A 21,500-nucleotide genomic window follows, 5' to 3' on the forward strand; every position below is an offset into this window, starting at 1 on the left:
GCATGTACTGTACAAGGAACAATTGAAGATGCACATCTGTAGGGCGAGAGAATCACAAAGAGTGATGGTGAATTGAGTTCCTGGATCTCAGAGCAATGTTACTGTGCACCAGCCGGGAAATGATGGCGGGCTTGAGGAAGATGGAGAAATGTGTTGTGAAATAAGAAAGTTTACATGGTTAGATCGATGCGCGTCTTGAAGAATACGTTCCGAGGATGAAGCCTCCGCGGAGGACGGAAAACAAATGGCAATGGAGCAGGAGATCGACATAGACTTGGGAGCAACTTGCGATCAGACAATGATTTACGGCAGAAACTTATCTCCTGCCTAATGAAAGAGCGACTGCGACTTCCAGGTGGTGGCAGTACAACTGGCCGAACACTAATCAGAGAGAACGAAAATGAACGTATCGGCGAAAGAAAGGCAATGGTTGAACAAAAAAACGCTGACCTGGCCGGGAATAGAACACGGGGCCTAGGGTCATGAAGATGAAAGACTCGTGAGTTGCGGTCGGAGCCTGGCAGGATTGAGCTAAGAGCCATATGGGGGTGGTGACGAGTTGTCATCGCTATCTACAGCGGGTTCTTTATCTCACAATTAGTCAGCTGGTCTCCAAGCAGCCGTGACCCACGCTCGTGATGACTTTACTAGGCGGGTTGCACTCACCACACAGAGACGTGATGGAGCTGCTCTCCTCGTGGACAAACTTGCGCGTCACCGCCTCCTCCATGATCTGCTTCACCTGCAACAAACAGCGCACCACACTATAAGATTACAAAACGACGATGTGTACTGCTTTGCCTTCATCTGGAAGCACGAGGCCGCCGCCGCTTCCTTCGCTTTGTTGTGCGACGTTCAATACCACCTTAAACAGTTACTGCACTTAGCGTGCAATTTCCTACATACAAACACGTTCTTCTCAAATGACGAAAATATGTTTTTGTGTTGTTTGAAAATGAAATTAACTTTCGTAAACAGTTGGCTAAAAACTGCGTTCAGCAAGTATCCAGCAAGAAGTTACGGGACCCACCGAGGCCAGTGGCGAGCTGTTAGGACCGTAGAGGACGGAGGGAGCTCAGCTGGTTCTTGAAGAGGACAATACATCACGAGACAATGACGTCACGGCGCCGCGCCGGGCTAAGCCCTCTCCACAGCTTGTCGTGTGAAGAGGCTGGCCTCAAATGGCAGGGTTCAGCGCGCTGCAAGTGGCTGCCCGCTTCTTCTATCGCGATCAACATATACAAGTCGTCATGAAGAGATGTACCTACAGTAAATATTACATTTACACACAATACACTTATTTATTTATTTATTTATTTATTTATTTATTTATTTATTTATTTATTTATTTATTTATTTATTTATTTATTTATTTATTTATTTATTTATTTATTTATTTATTTATTTATTTATTTATTTATTTATTTATTTATTTATTTATTTATTTCAATTTGCTTTACGTCACACCGACACAGATAGGTCATACGGTGACGATGGGATAGGAAAGGCCTAGGAGTGGGAAGGAAGCGGCCATGACTTTAATTAAGGTACAGACCCAGCATTTGCCTGGTGTGAAATTGGGGAAACCACGGAAAACCATCTTCATGGTGCCGACACTGTCTCCGGAATGCGCGACCCTAACCGCACGGCCACTTGCTCAATTATTATTATTATTTCACAACTTTATAGTTGGTAGTATAGAGGTTGCAGCGAGAATGTTCCGCCGATGTTGGAGCCTTTTGTGCCACATTGTGAGTGAACATGGGTTGAGTTTCCGGTGTCAGTTCACTGCGAGAAAGGAGAAAAGAAAGCACTCTGTCTTGTTTCTAGATCCTTGCTACTTGCACAACCAGAGGAGTATATTTATCAACGTTCTCTCTGTATTTCTGTTTTGTATGGTCGTTCGGGATAGCAATATCAATGAGATATGTGTGTTGATTCTTTTTATCTGTTAATGTTTGTTCTGGTCTAGTCCGGCTCGATGGCTAAATGGTTAGCGTGCTGGCCTTTGGTCACAGGGGACCCGGATTCGATTTCCGGCAGGGTCGGGAATTTTGACCATCATTGGTTAATTTCCGTGGCACGGGGGCTGGGTGTATGTGTCGTCTTCATCCTCATGACGAGGCGCAGGTCGCCTACGGGAGTCAAATCAAAAGACCTGCACCTGGCGAGTCGAACATGTCCTCGGACACTCCCGGCACTAAAAGCCATACGCCATTTCGTTTCATTCACCTCTGCCAGCCAGTAGGCTCCACAGCCGGGACGACCTTTCCAACTCTTCTCAGAGGAACCTGTCTTCTTTTTGATGTTACCTCTGTTCAGACAAGAAGTACAGTTTGTACACGTCACTAAGGTTTTACATTCTAGTACCGACTTTCACTTACCTTGAACACGGAACTCAAGTTACAGGCGTAAAAAAAAACCAGAAAACTCAAGCCCGAAGGAGCGAAACAATTTATAGAGGCATTCGGTAAGTCACTTATAATACTATCTGAAGATCCTCTCACCGCTCCCGGTAAGTCCATGTGAGAGGCGGGGCAGGTTTTTCTCCGGGTACTCCTCTTTTCCCTGTCATCTTTCATTGCAGGAACACCCTCCAATATCATCTCATTTCATCTGTCAGCCATTAATCATTGCCCCAGAGGACTGTGACAGGCACAGCTTCATTCATCCCATCGCTGACCCGGTCATTGACTGCAAAACACGTTGTCGGTTTTCATTGAAATAATTAGGGATAGAAACTGGTCTGATTTACAGTTCCTAAGAAACATTTCACTGAATCACAATGACTTTTCCAACAACTAATGAGCAAAATTACTTACAATGCCTTCGCAGAACGCGAGTGATTGAGAAATCACGGATTAACATGGACGATGGAATGATAACAATACAAAAGATAACACTCCATTCCGTGTTTTCTTACGCGACAGATTGATGTGGGCCAAGTCCACGTCGTCGCGCACAATATTGCAAACTGCCCGACTGTAACTACAGTTTTATTTCAAGAAGCAAGTTAAATGTTGTAATTCAATTAGAGAAGGAGATGTGATGTTTTGTCACACCTCAAAGAGCAGCATGGGACTTCTCTTTCGCTACAAACAACAGTTGATTCCGCTGTTTATTACGGGCTGGATACACGTAGAAAGGGTCACATGGAGACAGACGGAAACGCCACGTCACATGCAATGTTAAAGAACTATTTTAAAAACGCTTACCGATCAAGTGGATGTGAGCTTGCATTCGGGAGATGTGCAATGTTGGCAGCCGTGAAGATGGTTTTCCATTGTTTCCCATTTTCTCACCAGTTAAATTTTTGGGCTCTTCCTTAATTAGAGCCACGATCGCTTCCTTCCCACTCCTAGGCCTTTCCTACTCCATCGTCGCCATAAGACCTATCTGTGCCGGTGCGACGCAAAAAGAATCCGGTTCGAAAATAACAGTATCTTGAAGCGTGAAATGATCCGATGATGAAGCTGTACCATATGAGGCAGATACTGGGTACTGCACGTCCAGTTTTGATTGACAAGAATGGCAACCTGAATATTGTTAACATTATAGACCACACACTATGTGATCTTTTCTAAGAAAACTTATGGAAAGGTGTCTGGACCGAATCCTGACACAGTATATGGGTTTTATTCCAAATCGGACGAATTTACACTCACACCTGGCCCCAGTACAAACGAGATATTATTAAAAGCAAAACGCGAAAAGGGGATGATACAGTGATAAGAATCTGAAGGCTGCTCTTCCTTCCAATTTGAACAACACCAGGTGGATTATGAGAGAAAGAATCTTGGTACAGTTTCGAATGTATTGAAACTTGGTAGGAGAACATGTGGACTGTCCACAGGATTTCCGAGTACTTTCTACTGATACACATGCATGGATGAACAAAACTTCATCCTACACAATATTTTTGCTTCTATAATGAACGTTTTTATGTTTTTAGAACACGAAACTGTGTTCATTTTGTCAACACCTCATTTTCGATATTACGAGCTGTCAGAACAAAATGAGTTTCTGCAATAATATGTGGCTGTGGGGCGCGTTGCCTAGCAACCCCACCTGCCCGTCTAACACCGCGCTGCTATACACTAGCTTGCGTGCACTGTTCATATAGAGTGAGGCCAAATGACACTGTTGATGGTAATTCGTCCGTCGGATGGGGACGTCAAGCGTTGACCAGACGCCTTGATGTTCCGGGTTTCACTGTCTCCCTAACTCAGGGGCGATTTCTCCGAGCATGCTACGCTTGCTGCGCAAGCGCAATATTTTTCTAAAGCAGGCGAGTTAAAAAAATTACAATATGTACCGTATCTGTAATAGATCTGCATTATACAAATCGCATGTTGCATTTATCTTGGCGAGTTCAGCGAGGCTTGCTCGTATCTTAGGAGCTTCAGCGGAGCTGTCGACACAGCGAGAGATGTATGCGCGCGCAGGTTTCTTCTCTCCAACGCCGGTTGCAAGCTGTCACGTTCGTAATGTGTAGTTGGAAGCTCTGGTCTGAGAGCTACAGATCTAGTGTGTTGTGTCAGTGAGTAGTGTACTGTAAGTTCCTGACCATCTATTCTGAATGATTTGACGTGCTGCAATGGGTTCCGAACCGTGCATTATTGACAGCTTGTTATCAAATCTATTTTCTCGGAGGACTATCCAAGAGAAAACGGACATTAATAAGAATGGTAGGCCCTGTCCGGCGCATAGTTTTGTAAAGAGAAGCCGCAGAGTAGAGTTTGTTTTCAAGTAGGAAGAACTAATAAATAGTTGCAGTTTTTCTGTGTACATAGTTTGACGTTTACTTCTTTAAATTTTATAATCACTGGCTTGTCATGATTTGTTAATAATTATAAAATTTGTCTGATTGTTATTCTTTTGGCCATTCTTGAAGGTGTGACGTAACCAGTTTGAATGCATGATTAAAATGTTCATGTGATTTAACGATTTTTGGGTTTATGAATTTTATTCATTCAGAACTATGCATGTCCCACCCCACCAACTTTCACGAATGGAAGAGCAAGCCTGACTTTCATGACCAGCATTCGCCCCTGCCCTAACTCATCATCACCCCACATTTAGAAATGTAGGTCGCCCATGAAGCGAGCCGAACATGTCCTCGAGCACTCCCGGCTACTTTACGAAATATGGTTACGAGCTTCCCGATTGCTCCCATGTAATAACTGTATTTAGCATATGGTGTTGTCACTCTTCCCGCCCGTCAGATATTAAGTCCAAATGCTGTCACTCCATGTGCTACGATGATTTCGGAGTTTTGAACACTGAAACTAACAGATTATTATTATTAATATTAATATTCTAGCCCCTCTAAGGATACCGGTACGCGATATGCACCATCATGGTGGGACCGAATTTGAGGTGGATTGTAGTTGTAGCTGAGGAAGGCAGGTTGCATGGTACTCTAGAACTCTAAAACATACCTGTTAAAATCAGTTTTATGAAAATACTCAACAAATATTACAAAAGTAGGTCTTTAATATTCCTACGGCAAACAATTTTATTTTATTCTCTTCTCGCATTTTATCTTTAAATCTCATCTATGATTCCCGACAGGATGAACAAGTTTCACGAAATAATAATACTACTGTGTGACCAGGCAGTGAGACTGGTAACACCTGTCAGTTCGGGGTCGTACATCCTAATTGGTTTTACGGCCAACTAACCGCAGTTGTTTTCCGTAAACATCCTCTATTCACCATGTGCTTGACGTAGCATCTCTTTTCATGCTTCCGCTGTTCCTCTGACCGTTACGTGGGACATGACTGCACTCTTACCTGTCATCACATGGTCCACGTGCTCAAGGTGCACGACTTCAGACATGTTCGATCCCACAGCACTGCAGCTTAGTTCAATCACATGCCCATCATTACCACAGCCATGTTAAAACGACTTCAAAAGATACAAGAAAGGTGACACCGTAACACGACATACACGTCTAGCGTAATTCTCACTTCAATTCCTCTCACAATACATTCAAGAGCATTAATGTCTTTCACTTTGTTTTTAACTGTACATGAACTGCGAACAAGTCGAGACATCTCACCAAACCAAGTAACGCCGAAATCACTAGTTTACTTTAGTGGAAACGTCCAACTAGCATTCAGGCAAAAGCCAGCCCTCGTGGAAATTAATCTTAACATCAACAAGATAAAAAGAGAGTGACTGATGATGTTCGCGAGTAATTCTCTTGCTCAAGTTTTGCTATATAATAGAGGTTCGTAATCGTTACATTAGTGTAAGAGTGATCAGAATTACATATTTAGATCACCTACTTGAGCTTGCATCCGGGAGATAGTAGGTTCGAATCCCACTATCGGCAGCCCTGAAAATGGTTTCCCATTTTCACACCAGGCAAATGCTGGGGCTGTACCTTAATTAAGGCCGCTTCCTTCCAACTCCTAGGCCTTTCCTATCCCATCGTCGCCATAAGACCTATCTGTGTCGGTGCGACATAAAGCCCCTAGCAAAAAAAAAAAGATCACCTACTACATTTTTGTAAGATACCTGATATTATATCCGCGGTCTTTGTGTGAAGTGAAGAACTATACAGATAACCTAAAACCCTTTGTTGACCCACTCAAAATGGCCACCTCTGTTGATAGAGGTCGGCATCTATCGAATTCAATGAATGAAAAAATCAAAGGTATTTTTCCAAAACAGACACCAAGTACGACAACAAATAATAATACCAACACTGTAAATAACCCTCCGCATCCTAAGAGTGCATCAGGTAAGCAAATGACAACTGCAATACAGTGGTGCCCCTCCATCTCATGACGGTTTGCTTCACGTGTATGCATCTTTCTCTCTAGTAAGAAAAATGATAGAGACAACCCCTAAGATCTTAATAAACAATGTATCACTGGAAACACGACCCCTTCTAACAAAAAACAAGGGTATTTTATTATCCAACGGATGACCTGCGATCCCAAACTATGTTACTGAAGAGGAATTGTTAAAACTCGGCGTGAAAATCATGTCTAGGATTACCCCCAGTCGGAGCAGGTTTGTCAATTCCAGGACTCTCCCACGTTTCAAGCTTTCGAAGACAAATGTACATTCAGAATGAAGACTTTGATAAACTCCCCGAATACCTTCATCTCGACTACGATGGTACAAACTACTGGATTTACCTATCATCCGACTCACCCACTTGTTTTCTTTGCCATACCGAAGGACATCTGGCCAAAGATTGTTCTAACAACGTATCACTTCCAAAAGATGAATCCTCTTCGAATCATTTTCCTCAGCTCCAAGAGATTTCACAAAAGTCAGAGGTCGAAAACCCCAAAACAGACCGGTACTTCTAGCTCTCTCCCAAAATATAGGCCTATTCAAGAAGCCACTTCAATGACCAACCCTGACTTAGCACTTAGCCAAGTCTGTAATGATCCTCCCTCCTCCAGAATTCAAATTGAGAGAGAAATTGCAGCACCTATGGAAACACAGGCCACCCCTACAACAGTGAGTTTTCCTGGATGTAAAAGGCCAATTTCACTACCTAGTAGTGAAACAACTAATCCAAATCATCCTGATAGCAAAAAATCCATACTGGCCTCTCCTGAACAAATCGAAAACCGTAAGACAAATCACACTTCCAAGAAATCCAAGACAGACACGCAAAAATCAATTAGTGATATGCTCCTGCCCGTAAAACAAGTTCTGGAAGTCGACCCATCAATATCTCCCCCTCAGCTACCTACAGCTCCAGTCCTTCTTTGAAAATACAGTTGGTGCCAAGGACATATCAGCAACTGCTTCAAACTACACACAAGACATAGAAGGTCTTTCTAAAGCCCTTCAAAAACTCTATCCTTACTATACCGATAAAAGCATAAAAAACAAAAGCACTCGAATAGTAAAAAACTACTGAAATCCGCCAGTCAAAGTGAAGACCCAACGCATATCAATGTAACGCCAGACTATTCCAGTGACAACATTTCCTTCCCAGTATAACAATGGAGATAAACCTCGTTCTGTTTTTGATCATTATTATGATAACATTACTCCAATGGAGTCTTAACAGTTATCGATCACACTTAGAATATCTACAACTCCTAATAAATAAACACCAACCATCTGTTATCTGTCTCCAAGAAACAAACTTTCAGAACGACTTTGCTGCCAATCTAAGACTCTACAGTGTCTACCACAAAAATAGAACTAATGTGAATCATGCGAGTGGAGGAGTAGCTACTTATATCAAAAACAATATCTATGCAAAGAAATTACTGTGAACACTAATTTGGAAGCTGTAGCAATTTCAGTTCATCTACCACCTTCTCTATGTATCTGCATTGTTTATATTCCAAACAGTTATTTGTTTCAAGGTGACGATCTTCGAAACCTTATCCACCAACTACCTAAACCATTCATCCTAGTAGGTGACTTCAACAGCCACAACACGTTATGGGGTAGCCATAGTTCTGATGCAAGAGGAAAAGAGATAGAAAAGATACTTGATGAACTCTACTGCTCCAACTCCCTTTGACATAGCCCACGGCACCCGTAGTAGTATAGACCTAACCATCTGCACATCGGACGTAGCAACCCTTTTCAACTGGTCTGTTTATTCAACACTCCAAGGAAATAGTGACCACTTCCCGATACCAATCAATAATGAAAATTCTTCTGTCAACTCCTCATTTATTAACAACTCTAAATGGAACTTAAATAAGGCAGATTGGACGAAATTTAGGCAGACAGTCAATAATCACTTAAAAAACTTAACCCCACCAAATGATTTCCCTTCTAAGCACATAAATACCATTGTTCAAGATTTCACAGAAGTTCTCGTTAAATCTGTGGACATGAGTGTTCCAAAAGTAACCTCAAATTCCTTTAAGAAAACAGTACCTTGGTGGAATGACACTTGTAAGGAGGCTATTAAGAATATGAATCATGCTTTCTTCCTCTACAAAAGAAAACCCACACCTGAAAATAAAGCCCAATTTCAGAAATGTAGAGCAATCACTCGAAAATAAATAAAACTAGGCAAAAATAATTCATGGCTATCATTTGTCTCCTCGCTAAGTTCCCAAACCCCACAAAAGGAAATGTGGAATAAACTTCAAAGAATAAATGGCAAATATAATCAATTCTATATTACTTCCCTCAGAAACCCAGTTGATGGAACCTTCATAAACGAACCTCAAAACATCGCTGATAAATTAGCTAACACATTTGCCGAGATCTCTAGTGACAAAAATTATGATCCCGAATTTTTCCATACAAAGAAATCCAGTGAATCCGTTGATCTAAGGAAAGCTATCTCTGACCCTAACTATAATCTAAACGATGCTTTTTCAACTACAGGAAATAATTATTGAACTTGACAAATGTGGCAAATCTAGTCCTGGCCCAGATACAGTCCCTTACGAATTTCTAAAACAGGTTCCACTAAATGCAATAAATTATCTTCTGGCCATTTTCAACCACATATGGAGCTCTAAGACTTCTGATCAATGCCGCAATGCCACTGTAGTTCAAATACCCAAACCAGGGAAAGACAACTCAATTGCAGAAAATTATCGCCCTATTGCTTTAACTAATACGATGTGTAAACTCATGGAGAAAATAGTCAACAAAAGATTACGCTGGTATCTCGAGCACATAAATTTCTTCAGTAATGTGCAAAACGGGTTCCGTAAAGCACACTCCACAACAGACACTTTGATAAGTCTGGAATCTGAAATACAGGAAGCGTTCCTCAATAACCAACACCTAATAGCAGTCAGTTTAGATATTGCTACTTGCTTTACGTCGCACCGACACAGATAGGTCTTATGGCGACGATGGGACAGGAGAGGGCTAGGAGTGGGAAGGAAGCGGCCGTGGCCTTAATTAGTTTAGATATTAATAAGGCATATGACATGGTATGGAAAGACTATGTAATCAAAGTACTAATGACACATAATATATCTGGAAAAATCCTATATTTCATTAATAATTTTCTCCAAATGCGCCGAATTCAAGTTAGAGTAAATGGAATGCTGTCAAAGGAAGTAGTAATCAACAATGGAGTCCCACAAGAATCAGTTATCAGTGTAACACTGTTTCTTGTAGCAATTAATGGTACAGTCTCTAACATCCACTCACCAGTTAAGTGTTTCCTGTTTGCTGACGATTTGATAATCTTCTGCCCAGGGAAAAACATTACAACGACTCAACTCTATTACAAGAATCAACTGTAAATATTCAAAACTGGACTAAAACCACAGGATTCAAATTTTCTAAAACTAAAACCAAATGTATTCTCTTCTCCAAAAATAAACATACTATCGCTAACCCTGAATTAAATATGGAAGACCATAAAATTGAATCAGTTAAAACTATTAAAATTCTAGGACTTCTATTTGATAACAAGCTCACCTGGACCCCATACCTTAAAATTCTTAAAGACGAGTGTCAAAAAAGAATGAATATCATGAAAATTCTCTCAGCAAAAAACTGGGGAGCAGACTACCATGTCCTAATGAACACATACAGAGCCCCAATCAGAGCCAAACTGGATTATGGCAGTAGAGTATATTGTTCTGCCAGACCATCTACTCTTAATATCCTTGATAGCATCCAATCTTCAGCTCTTCGAATTGCCCTAGGAGCCCACCGCACCAGCCCCATAGCTAGTATAGAGATTGAAGCCAACGAACCACCACTTGAAATCAGACGTAAACAGCTGAGTTTGACATACGCACTCAAGATAGCTGGCTCAAGTAACCAATACTTGAAAAAACACCTACTTTCAAAGAAACATAAAGGAAAACTAACTGGATCTCAACCCCAGCCCTTAAACATCAGAATATCCAATCTTCTCACAGAAATAAACCTCAGCCTTCCAACCATTTTATTTTCACACAACTCACTAGATACCCCTCCATGGAAAACTCATTTGCCTCCAAACAACTGGGAATTGAACAACAATCTTAAAGCTCAAACTGGCACAGCAAAATTCCAACAGTTATTTAATTAAATTTGTAATAGATACTCATCATATAGAGCAATTTATACTGATGGATCAAAATTCAATGAGAGACATGGTTGTGCAGTAAAATATAAAGACTATAGTAAGCTATACAGATTATCAGATCTTTTCACAGTTTTTACAAGTGAACTATATGCTCTTAAACAGGCTATGATTCATATTTATAAAGCAAGCTACAATAACTCATTCATAATATCCTCTGATTCCAAAAGTGCATTAACTTCAATGCAAAATTCATCAACAACACACCTCCTTGTTAAAGAAATTCAAATGCTGTACCACAAGATCAAGATTGCAGGAAAACATGTTATTTTTATGTGGATACCATCTCACAGAGGAATACCAGGCAACGAATCAGCTGATCGAGCAGCAAAAGAAGCTACTAGTCTCCCAATCAACGACCGTCAAATTGCCACGCCACATTTTGATATCATCGCTTATATCAAAATCAAACTACACGAACAATAGAAAATGAACTGGCTTAAAACTTGCACTAGCAACCTCCAAAACATTAAAATGATATCTAAGAGAATATATCCTCTCCAAAACCTCACCAGACATGAACAAGTCTTAATCTCCCGACTAAGGATAGGACATACGAAGATCACCCACAACTATCTCCTAGAAAAGAAACAACCTCCCACCTGCAGCAAATGTAACTGCTCTCTCACTGTCGAGCATATCATCTCAGAATGTCAACTGTATGACCATTGGCGCCAACACCACAACATACCTAAAGGAATGGAACTGACACTGTCTTCTCCAGCACTGAGTCATCAACTTCCTCAAGGACACTGGCTTGCACTCCAAAATCTATTTACATTATACTTATTTATTTTTTCCTTTACATTTTTATAATTACAATATTATTATTATTATTATTACCATTATTCTGTAATCATATGTAAGAGTCGCGATAAGACCTTGGAGTTAAAGCGACTATAAACAACCCTAATAAAAAAATCTTAACATTTCCTGAATACCTCTGTGTTGATATCTCATGTGCAGAGCACAAAGACGTTTGTAAACACACCACGGTCAAATGGGAGCCAGTATTTCAGTTGAAGTTGCAGTACAGGTGTGTTCTAAGCAACGTCACAGGTCGCCGCGTTTCAATCAAACTGTAAAAAGGAGGTTGAATGAGGCAAAACTTCACTCCCGACCCGCATGGCGCGGTGCAGCTCTCACAGTCACATAAACCCTTTTCCTGGCGTTCGTCGCGTCTCAACACACACTGTCTAAATGGGGCCATGTCAGGGACACCGTATCGCAAGCATTTTGCAAGAGAATTGTAATGGATGATAATGCGCGCATCCATCGTGATCACGATATCGCTCGATGTTAGGCGCCTTTAAACAACAAGCACTCGACTACAGCGGCATGTCTGGGATAAATTAGCGAAGGCTGTTTATGAATGTTACGCCGCGAGGAGATGTACCCCTCTGTCTGTCATTTGTTCTTTTGTTAGACTATAAAAAACCGCCGACATGTCTGGTTCCGCGGTGATGCAACACTTGTATATTCCTGATGAAAAAGTGTGACACTACTTACACTTTTCTCAGCAATCTTAAGAATAACTTGCACATAGCATGGCACTAAATCACTTCCAAACTCTGGGGAAATGTAGCTTTATGTGTCCGTACCCACTAGTATTGAGCTGTACATTTTTTTGTTCTCACAGCCATGTGTGAAGAGGTAAGAGCGCTGTACGAGCCGTGCGCTACTCCACTCGCTGGACGAGAGGTGAAAACCCTTCGGCTTGTTTGGGCGTGGGCGCGTATTCCCATCCGCAATGAGTGTACTCGCGTCCTCTGGGCCACAGTTGTGGCAGTATACGGAATTTTTAAATGCTATTTGTTAATTAAGCAAAATGTTGAAATTGGCAAGGTTTTTGTTCTCAAATATCAACCTACAGACATCTGAAGCCACAACGAAAACAAGGGCATCGACTCCGACGTGGAGCAAGCAGGTTCGTAACCATGGCAACGGCTTCTCCCGGCAACTGTTCAATACTGGAGAAAAGGGGCGCGCTTGGACCTCATCATTCTGTTTAATTTTCTTTTGACGTAACGAGACGATTTATTCACAGAACTGATAACTGTGTTGTTCAGAGAGAAGAAAGTAATTGATGACTACAGGCACGACAGTAGCTGGTAGATGGTCACAAGCTCAGTCATTGTTCCCTGTGTAACAGAGACATAATACAAGTGCTACCTGCATTGGTATAGTGTCCGACATATCGGGGGTTCGATCCCTGGTGAAGAGGTGCTCTAGGTCGCACCGACAGAGATAGGCCTTACGGCGACGATGGGGCAGGAAAGAGCTAGGATTAGCAAGGACGCGGACGTGGCCTTAATTAAGGTACAGTCCCAGCATTTTCCTGGTGAGTAAATGGGAAACCATTTCAGGTCTGGCGATAGTGGGGTTCGAACTCATTATCTCCCAGATGCAAGCTCACAGCTGCGTGACCCGAAGCGCACGGGTTGATTTTTGGAGGATGGTCAACTTCGTGATGGTGGCGCACTCACCGTGAAACTAAGTCAGCCAATAGGAGCGCTACAGTACAATTCCGTTTTTGTTGGTAGACAGCAGGTCATCTAGATGGCACCACTTGAGAATGTACCTGGAGCCATACGATTACCACAGGGCTCGTATCTCGGGCCTGCTGTCTTCTCCTCTTCCTTTATGTTGTGGCTGGTTCCTGTGTTCTTCCCACTCGTAAGTGACGTTGGAGAGAAACTGTGGGCGGTCATGTATCGACTCATGCGGGATCCACAGTTGTTCAGATTCCACTTGTTTGTGGATGTCTTCCTTCTACCTGCTGGTATGTCTGCGAGTTAGGTGCCCTTAGAACACCCGGCGCCTTTTCCTTATACACGCGACGATGTCTTCCTGATGTTTGTATAGCTCATTCTGTAGGTGCCTCTCCTCTTCCGGTTCCCAGTATTCTCCCCAAGATCTTCCTTTCTTTGAATTCTAGTTTCCTGAGAGGACATTTCCTGGTCATCACGAGACATTCAAGGCGTAGAAAACAGAAGGCTTTACTACTGCCTTATATTGCCTGAGTTTGAGGTACTTTGATGCGTGAGTGACAGGCCCTATGGCTACGTTCTCACTCTTGTAGGTAGTTGACCGCCGGTCTCTTTCTGATGGTGGTATTATTATCATCATCTAAGTGCTGTGAAACAAACCTGGACACTGTCACCCCACTCTACTCATGGCGCAGATCAAATTATGGTTCTTGACAAGACCTGCAAACTGGCTGAAATGAACCTTGGTGCTGTGGAGTGGAGAACATTCTGACTCAACTATATCATATTTAGAAGGGTCTCTCATTTCAGTCCTAATAAATATGGCACCTGTACGGTGCTGAGTTTCTGTCAAGAAGGTAAACTCATTTGAGATGTGGTGCTGGAGAAGAGTGGGTCCATGATGAAGGAGCTGAGCGTCAGCATCCAGATATGTTATGAAAAGTATCTGGGAAGATGGAGCGTGGCCAAAACGTCCTATACAAGGAGAAGACGGAAAAGGATACAAACAAATGTCCTCAGGACTAAGCAGCTCTTGGTAGCTTTTTAGAAAATGGAAGACAAAGTGGGCGTTTTTCTTTCCGTAAAGGATCCCCTCTCATCCTACAGATGGTGCATGAGGAACAGTAACTTGGAACCAGCTATTTGAAGGGCAATCACTGACGGCTCGGGGCTCGTGTCACTCCTAGGTGCCCTCTGTTACAGCACTCAAACTGTAGTCATGAAGCATTTCGCGGACAATTTTCATAAACCTACGGATATTTCAATGGTTGCTGTCAACTAAAATCTGAAGAAAGGAAGTTCTTATGGTTTATTTTAAAGTATTTCTTTAAGTGTAGGACCTCATAAGTCATTACACGTTCTTAAGACACCAAGTACAAACAGGGATATAGAAAACTCAAATCTTATTTAACAAGGAAACGAAAGTAAAAAACGGTAACCTGAGTAAACACGTGACAAACACCGGAAAGGCGAGATTTGTCTTCAAAATTCACAGATGTTAAAGCGTCATTAAAAAGGGATAACTCAATCTGCCATTCTGTTCCTCCGCCTTAAGGCCTCAATTAATGCCCTCCCGGTTCTGTACAGTAACAAGTCTGAGGGCATGAACAACGTCTGGGGCGGTAGAGAACAATCTGTAGGCCACTGGGGGTTACTCCTTTTACGACACGCAGGAGATGCCGTCCGAGGTAAATAATAATAATAATAATAATAATAATAATAATAATAATAATAATAGAATAGAAACTGGTTATAACGACGGGCGAGTTGGCCGTGTGGTTAGGAGCTGTGAGCTCGCATCCGGGAGATAGTGGGTTCGAATCCCACTGTCGGCAGCCCTGAAGGGTTTTTTTGTGGTTTCCCATTTTCATACCAGGCAAATGCTGGGGCTGTGCCCTAATTGAGGTCACGACCCCTTCCTTCCCACTCCTAGCCCTTTCCTATCCTATCGTCGCCACAAGACCTATCTCGGTCGGTGCGACGTAATGTAAATTGTTGATTTTTTTTTAGACATCTTCACGGCGATGCTTGCCTTGACTATTCAACAGACAGGCCAATATGAAATCTACACTCTGTTGAAAACAAGACTTTGCAAATAACATTTACATTGTTAGCAAACAAAAATCAACATCTGACGTTATAGTCGATACATTTCTCCGAAGATGTGATAAGAATACCTCATGCCGTATTAAGCGAATACACTATTCATATAGGAGCCGTTATGTTGCTACAAGCGATCTTCCAATAAGCGGTTTGTAACTCATTCTCTTACAAGCACATAGGTCGAGGGTAAACCTCCAACATCAAGGCGATAGAAGGGGCGTATTATTATTGCCACACCAAGATCAGCGAATCACGCGGGCATTACGGGAACTCGTTACCAAGGAGACGCCGTGACGTAGCCCAGCTCGGCAACTGGTCGGCCAGCTGTGTCATGCGGGCTGCCTACCATACATCGATCTGTTCGGTTCTCAGCTGGCGATAACGCCAACCAATACGCAACAACTGATCTCCTTCCCACTCTGGCGAAGGAACATGTACCCTCCTATAGGACAGTCAGCTTTTCTCTCTTCGTCGCATCTTAGTCTTTACATGATCAATATAATTCAGGGTGCTCTAAAAATACCATTCCGTACATTTCTTTTACGTTTGGTTTCACAGGACAATTGAATAACATTTACAAACCTTTTTCCGATACAGTAGTAGTGCGTGGAAGAGCTGAGAACTAAGGCTCTCCCCACACTACGCTTCCATGTGTGCGCCCGACTAGCGTAGTGCGGGGCGTTTTGGTCACTAGCAGCTGACTTTACGTCCAGCGTATTGCGTACAGGCGGTTTCAATACAATGTTTTATATAGAAAAGTTAATGATTGAATTCTGTCTGATTTAGTAATATTCTAGTAGCTCTTGAAATGAAGTTTATGTCATACGATAGTACTGGATATTTATTGAACGTACAGAACTGGCCACTCGTACGGCGACTATGAATGTCCATTTTCACCCAACAGCTGAGAACCGAACGATCGCAGAATGTGGCGAGAGCCTGAGACGTCTCACGTCTGTCTGTACCTAATGGAATGAAGAGCAGAAACAAGGCAAAATGAAACTGTACAGTGCACCTCCCCCTCCTAGATGTTAAGTTTGGTAGTCTTCGGGGGCCCCTGGGGCGTTAAATCTGGAAAACATGATATTAGAAACCGTTGGATCTACATTTCCCAATGGAGACTGTTCAGGCGGTACATTTGGTGGTAGAGATTTTCACATTTCGTTTCATGAAATATTATACGTAAAAAGTAATAACAGGACATTTATTAAGAAAATGTAATTATGAAGCAAGTTCTAATTTTCTTTATTTGTGATAGCTTCTGACATTAAACATTCCTTCAACATATGTATTTATGTATCAAGTTGTATTTGTTCTCTTTACTTGTGAGTATTATTGAAAACTCCGTACTTAAGACTCGTTTAAATCTGTATTTGAGAAACAAGCTCTATTATTGTTCTGTTTGTTTGTTTGTTTGTTTGTTTGTTTGTTTGTTTGTTTGCATTAATAATTGTGCATCATTTCTCGTGCCTGTGTCCATGTTAATAATTACCCGATGTCGGCGCGCCTGAAACTGTATGGCACGTGGGATAGAACCTACAGTATGTGAGGGCTCGACAGCAACTTAATTACGCAAGTTGTGATGTTTTAAGGAATCGCTCAAGTCGTATGGCCGTCACACCGACAATGATAAATACGCGACTTCTTGTTGTCTTTAGTGAGCTCAGCTGGTCTTTGGTCGCAGACCACTAGTATATTAGCTATTCTTTTGAAATGGCTCTATGCGACTCTCACATTTCACCTTCTGCCTCAGAAGCATATCCACAGGAATTGAGGAAGGGAAGAAAATTCCTAATACCTTTATCGCAGCTGCTGTGTGCTCGCTAGTTCCAGTACAGTGCAGTGTTATTGGCTGGGGGGGGGGGGGCTACCATGAGCTGTTACCAGTGACGACCAACTCCGGTGTTTACATCTGTAGTTGTGATGGAGCTTCTGTTATGTATTCCTGTCTCATGCTCGCTCTAGTATCTGGAACGCGCGACCCGCAGAATACACAAACACGCATTACCAGCCACTGGTATAAGTCCTGTTGTGATGATGTGTCTGTAGTTGGCACCCCTAAAAGATTGCTCGGCACTCATTGGTTAACTGATTTCATCCAGAAGTTGTGAGCTGAGTAAACCTCACGACTCTACGAGAGGAAATCTTGTTTCTTAATGTTTTCTCCTCCTAACGGGGTATGGAACACATGTCCTCCCAGATCAACCGATGCGACTTTACCGCCTCGGTTGCGCAGCCTCTAATAATAATGATAATAATAATAATAATAATAATAATAATAATAATAATAATAATAATAATAATAATAATAATAATAATAATAATAATAATAATAATAATAATGATGCAATTATTGACAATAATTATTACAGTTTCACTAATATATCGGGTAATATTAGTGTTTACACAAGTCCTTTACGTCAGATACTTTTAACTTGACACTAATACATCAAAGGATTTCGGCGACAGAAAGATAGGAAAGGGCTAGGTTTGGGAAGGCAGCGACCGTGCCCTTAATTATGGTACAGGTGTGAAAATGGGAAACTACGTAAACCATCTTTACGGCTGACGACGGTGGGATACAAACCCAAGCTCAGTAGTTACGTGTTATGTTCAGCTGACGATGGAGGTGGTCGTTGATGACTATCAAAATGGAAGGTCCTCGCATTATTGTGTTGATGGGGTGCTAGTACCTCATGGAAAACATTGAAAGGAATGGGTGGTTTCCCGTGGTTTCCCATTTTCACACCAGGCAAATCCTGCGGTGTACCTTAATTAAGGCCACGGCCGCTTCCTTCCCACTCCTAGCCCTTTCCTGTCCCATCGTCGCCATAAGACCTATCTGTGTCGGTGCGACGTAAATCCAATTGAAGAAAAGTAAATGAAGGATATTTTGGTATTCATCTTGAGCTTCCCGTAAGTCTGCGTGTATAGTGGAGCGGCGAGGAGTGCATAGTGATAGTTTACTGAATCTAATATACAGTACAGTGTGTGTATCGTAATGTGGCTGAATATTACTATACGAGTACAGGAATCCAAGGCGAAGGAATGTTCATGTTATGGATAGGACAAAAAACCGGGAATTTAGTCGTCTATAGGAGAAGTTGCGCTTATATCCAGGATGTCTATTCTAACGTGGCAGCTTGTCATTCAGAGACTACATTTTAAAGAAGTGGTCTACGTTATACACACAGCTTCGCTCTGAGGAGAAAACGACTGAGGGTTGCCGAACTTACCCGATACCGCTATAATTGTGTTTCGCTTTGCACCGCTCCTTCCTCTCCTCAGCACTATATCGCACTTTAAGGTTCGTGAAACCTGTGAGCAGAGTCTGGGAAAGTGGACAGAAGGCAAAAATAAAAGATTAAGACGTGCAATGTAACAGCAATATGAGACATTAGTCTGAGCTGCTGGCATGCAGAAGCTTACCGGCCGAGATAAAAAGGGGCTTCTTCCATACGTCAATGAAAATGATGACATTGTACACTGACTGACATCCCATGAGTATCTCTTGAAATGGGCCTGCCGGAGTATCGACCAGAAGGCGCCATTTCACTTCTAATGCGTTCTATTTCACAATGAGAATCGCTTTGGATCTATTTGACTTGCCCAGTCAATAAGGTTCTGCAGAAACACGGGTGGCTTATTTGTTTTGATGGGAATACGCTGAACGTGTCTCATGTCATTGTGGCAAAGACGGCCAATGAAGATAATTGGGAAAAGGTGACATGGCCTTCAGTTGGAAGGCAGTCTACAGTAATATAAAGCAATTTGTTAAGGTCTTCCTTGTGAAGAACTTAAGTCGTGAGGAATTTTCTATGGTCGTGAAAGTCGCAAGCTCATCAGTGATGTAGTTTTGTGACAACATCTTCACACCGGGGCTAAGAGATGTCGAGACAGACCTTTCTCGCACAATAATTTTGCTTTCTGAATCCAGTGTCACAGAATATTTCATATTCTACTTTATAAGGATTATACTTTCCATGTTCATTTTCTTGGTAGGACTTACAATTTGTAAAAATCTGGAGCCAGTCCGGCAAAACTGTTGTCATGTCAGGATTGAGCAACGTATGAGCTGTCTGACCGTCGCCCAGTAACTACATTACTGAGCAAAGCACACTCACCTCTTTCTTCACATTCCGGATGAGTTTCTCCTTGAAGTCCTTGTCTGAAACAAGAGCAAACACACGTGGTCATCACAGACATCTGACGTCAATTATTACAAAAACCTGCGAAAAGTTCTCAAAAATGTACCCAGGCTATCAAAATCGTAATCTTAAAAGAACAATGAAGAAGAAGCCAGAAGAGTGAGAATACAGTTATACAAGATATTCAAACTTCCCTCCCAAGAAACTTTCCATTGGTTCTCTCGGCAACGACAAATCTATTATTCTGAACGATGAACACTAGACACCAACAAACAGCCACTGTTAAGCCATTAATAATTTAGTTCAGGCATCACATTGTCGAAAACGTTCTCAAGCCTTCCTTTCAATATTCTCATCCATCATTTCTTGTTAAATAATTATTTAGATATGGCAGCACTGCAAACATTACATTTAGCAACCTTAACGAGCTACAACACACTTTATCACCGCTGCATTTTCTTAGATACGCGGCCTTGAAGCACATCTAAATGCCCTTAAGCGACGCTCGAACCACATTCCCTCACTTCCCCTGTTAGTGCCAGCAAAACTCGCTTACACCATGAAATACAAACTGTTGGCAAAACGATCATACTGTAGTTCCTTAGCTGTTAAACTTAGTTCCTTTTCGCCAGCTTTCCAACATTGGATTCTCTGTTTTCCATCTAGGAGAGAGAACAGCTGCTCTTCGTCAACGGTTACCGTGTGTTACAGGAAGACAGGCAATCATCCTCTATATAACAGTAAGCACAAAGGAAAAAAGAAAGGTATCGGCCAAAGGAAGACAAGGGCCACAAAGGGTGTGAAAATGAAAGACTCCCTAGGCCTCGAGTGCTCTAATACCGTCCGGATCGGAAAAGAACAAGAGTTGAACAAGGAAGGTCGGATAGGAGGAGCCTGGCTCAAGTAAGTGGAAGCAATGCCAGGACTGAGCTAAGGGCCCCGTGGTCACCAACCTACGCTCCCAAGTTTAGTCGTCTCTTCGACAGGCAGGGGATACACAGGTGGAACACACTATCTCCACTTTGTGTTCTTCGTTTGAGATGTTTGAAGTGTGTTTTCTGTCTCTTTCACATCGTTCTGTGGGGCGATAGTAGCACTTCAAAACGTAAAACTTCTACATTATGAGGAGTTAGGTGCAGCAATTCTGGAAGCACCGCTAGCACGAGAACTCCATTACATTTTAGTGAGCTATATTATCCGCCTTTTTGTTTTCCCTTCATCAGCCGTCATTAGCTACCAAGGCCATTCCCCTGCGTGCCCCAGTTCGACGAGTATCTTTTACCTTCAACATTATCCTTCCTTCACACTTCAAGCGTTCTAGGACGAGGTTATTAACATCACAAGGTGGCGTGTGGTCAGCACGACAAATGCTCTCGCGTTCTGGACCGGGGTCCCTATCTCACCGTCAGGCTGAGTGAACCAGCGTTTAAATCCAGGTAAACATTCCCACTATGGCCAGAAATCGAGTCCGAAGAAAGAGCTCGCTGCCCTTAGCGTGGGCGGCGCGCCATCTCTATCACCAAATTTTAAATTACTTCAAACCAAACCAAACCAAACCGCATGGCACTATAGCCCTTGAATGGCATTGGCCTACCAAGCGACCGCTGCTCAGCCCGAAGGCCTGCAGATTACGAGGTATCGTGTGGTCACCACGCCGAATCCTCTCGGCCGTTATTCTTGGCTTTCTAGACCGGGGCCGCTATCTCACCGTCA

At 42.3% G+C, this 21,500-nt stretch overlaps 1 protein-coding gene across 1 annotated transcript in view; it reads right to left on the reverse strand.

Annotated features, from left to right (window-relative positions):
- LOC136886441 (small G protein signaling modulator 2) overlaps positions 1-21,500 on the reverse strand; it is a 202,004-nt gene that overhangs the window by 130,851 nt on the left and 49,653 nt on the right. The window contains exons 3-4 of the mRNA XM_067159218.2: positions 19,764-19,807; positions 667-742 (exon numbers count right to left, since the gene is read on the reverse strand). Of these exons, the coding sequence (XP_067015319.2) occupies positions 667-742; positions 19,764-19,807 (120 nt within the window). The remainder of the gene's footprint in view (positions 1-666; positions 743-19,763; positions 19,808-21,500) is intronic.

The sequence above is a fragment of the Anabrus simplex genome, chromosome X (assembly GCF_040414725.1).
Source record: "Anabrus simplex isolate iqAnaSimp1 chromosome X, ASM4041472v1, whole genome shotgun sequence".
Lineage (NCBI taxonomy): Eukaryota > Metazoa > Arthropoda > Insecta > Orthoptera > Tettigoniidae > Anabrus > Anabrus simplex.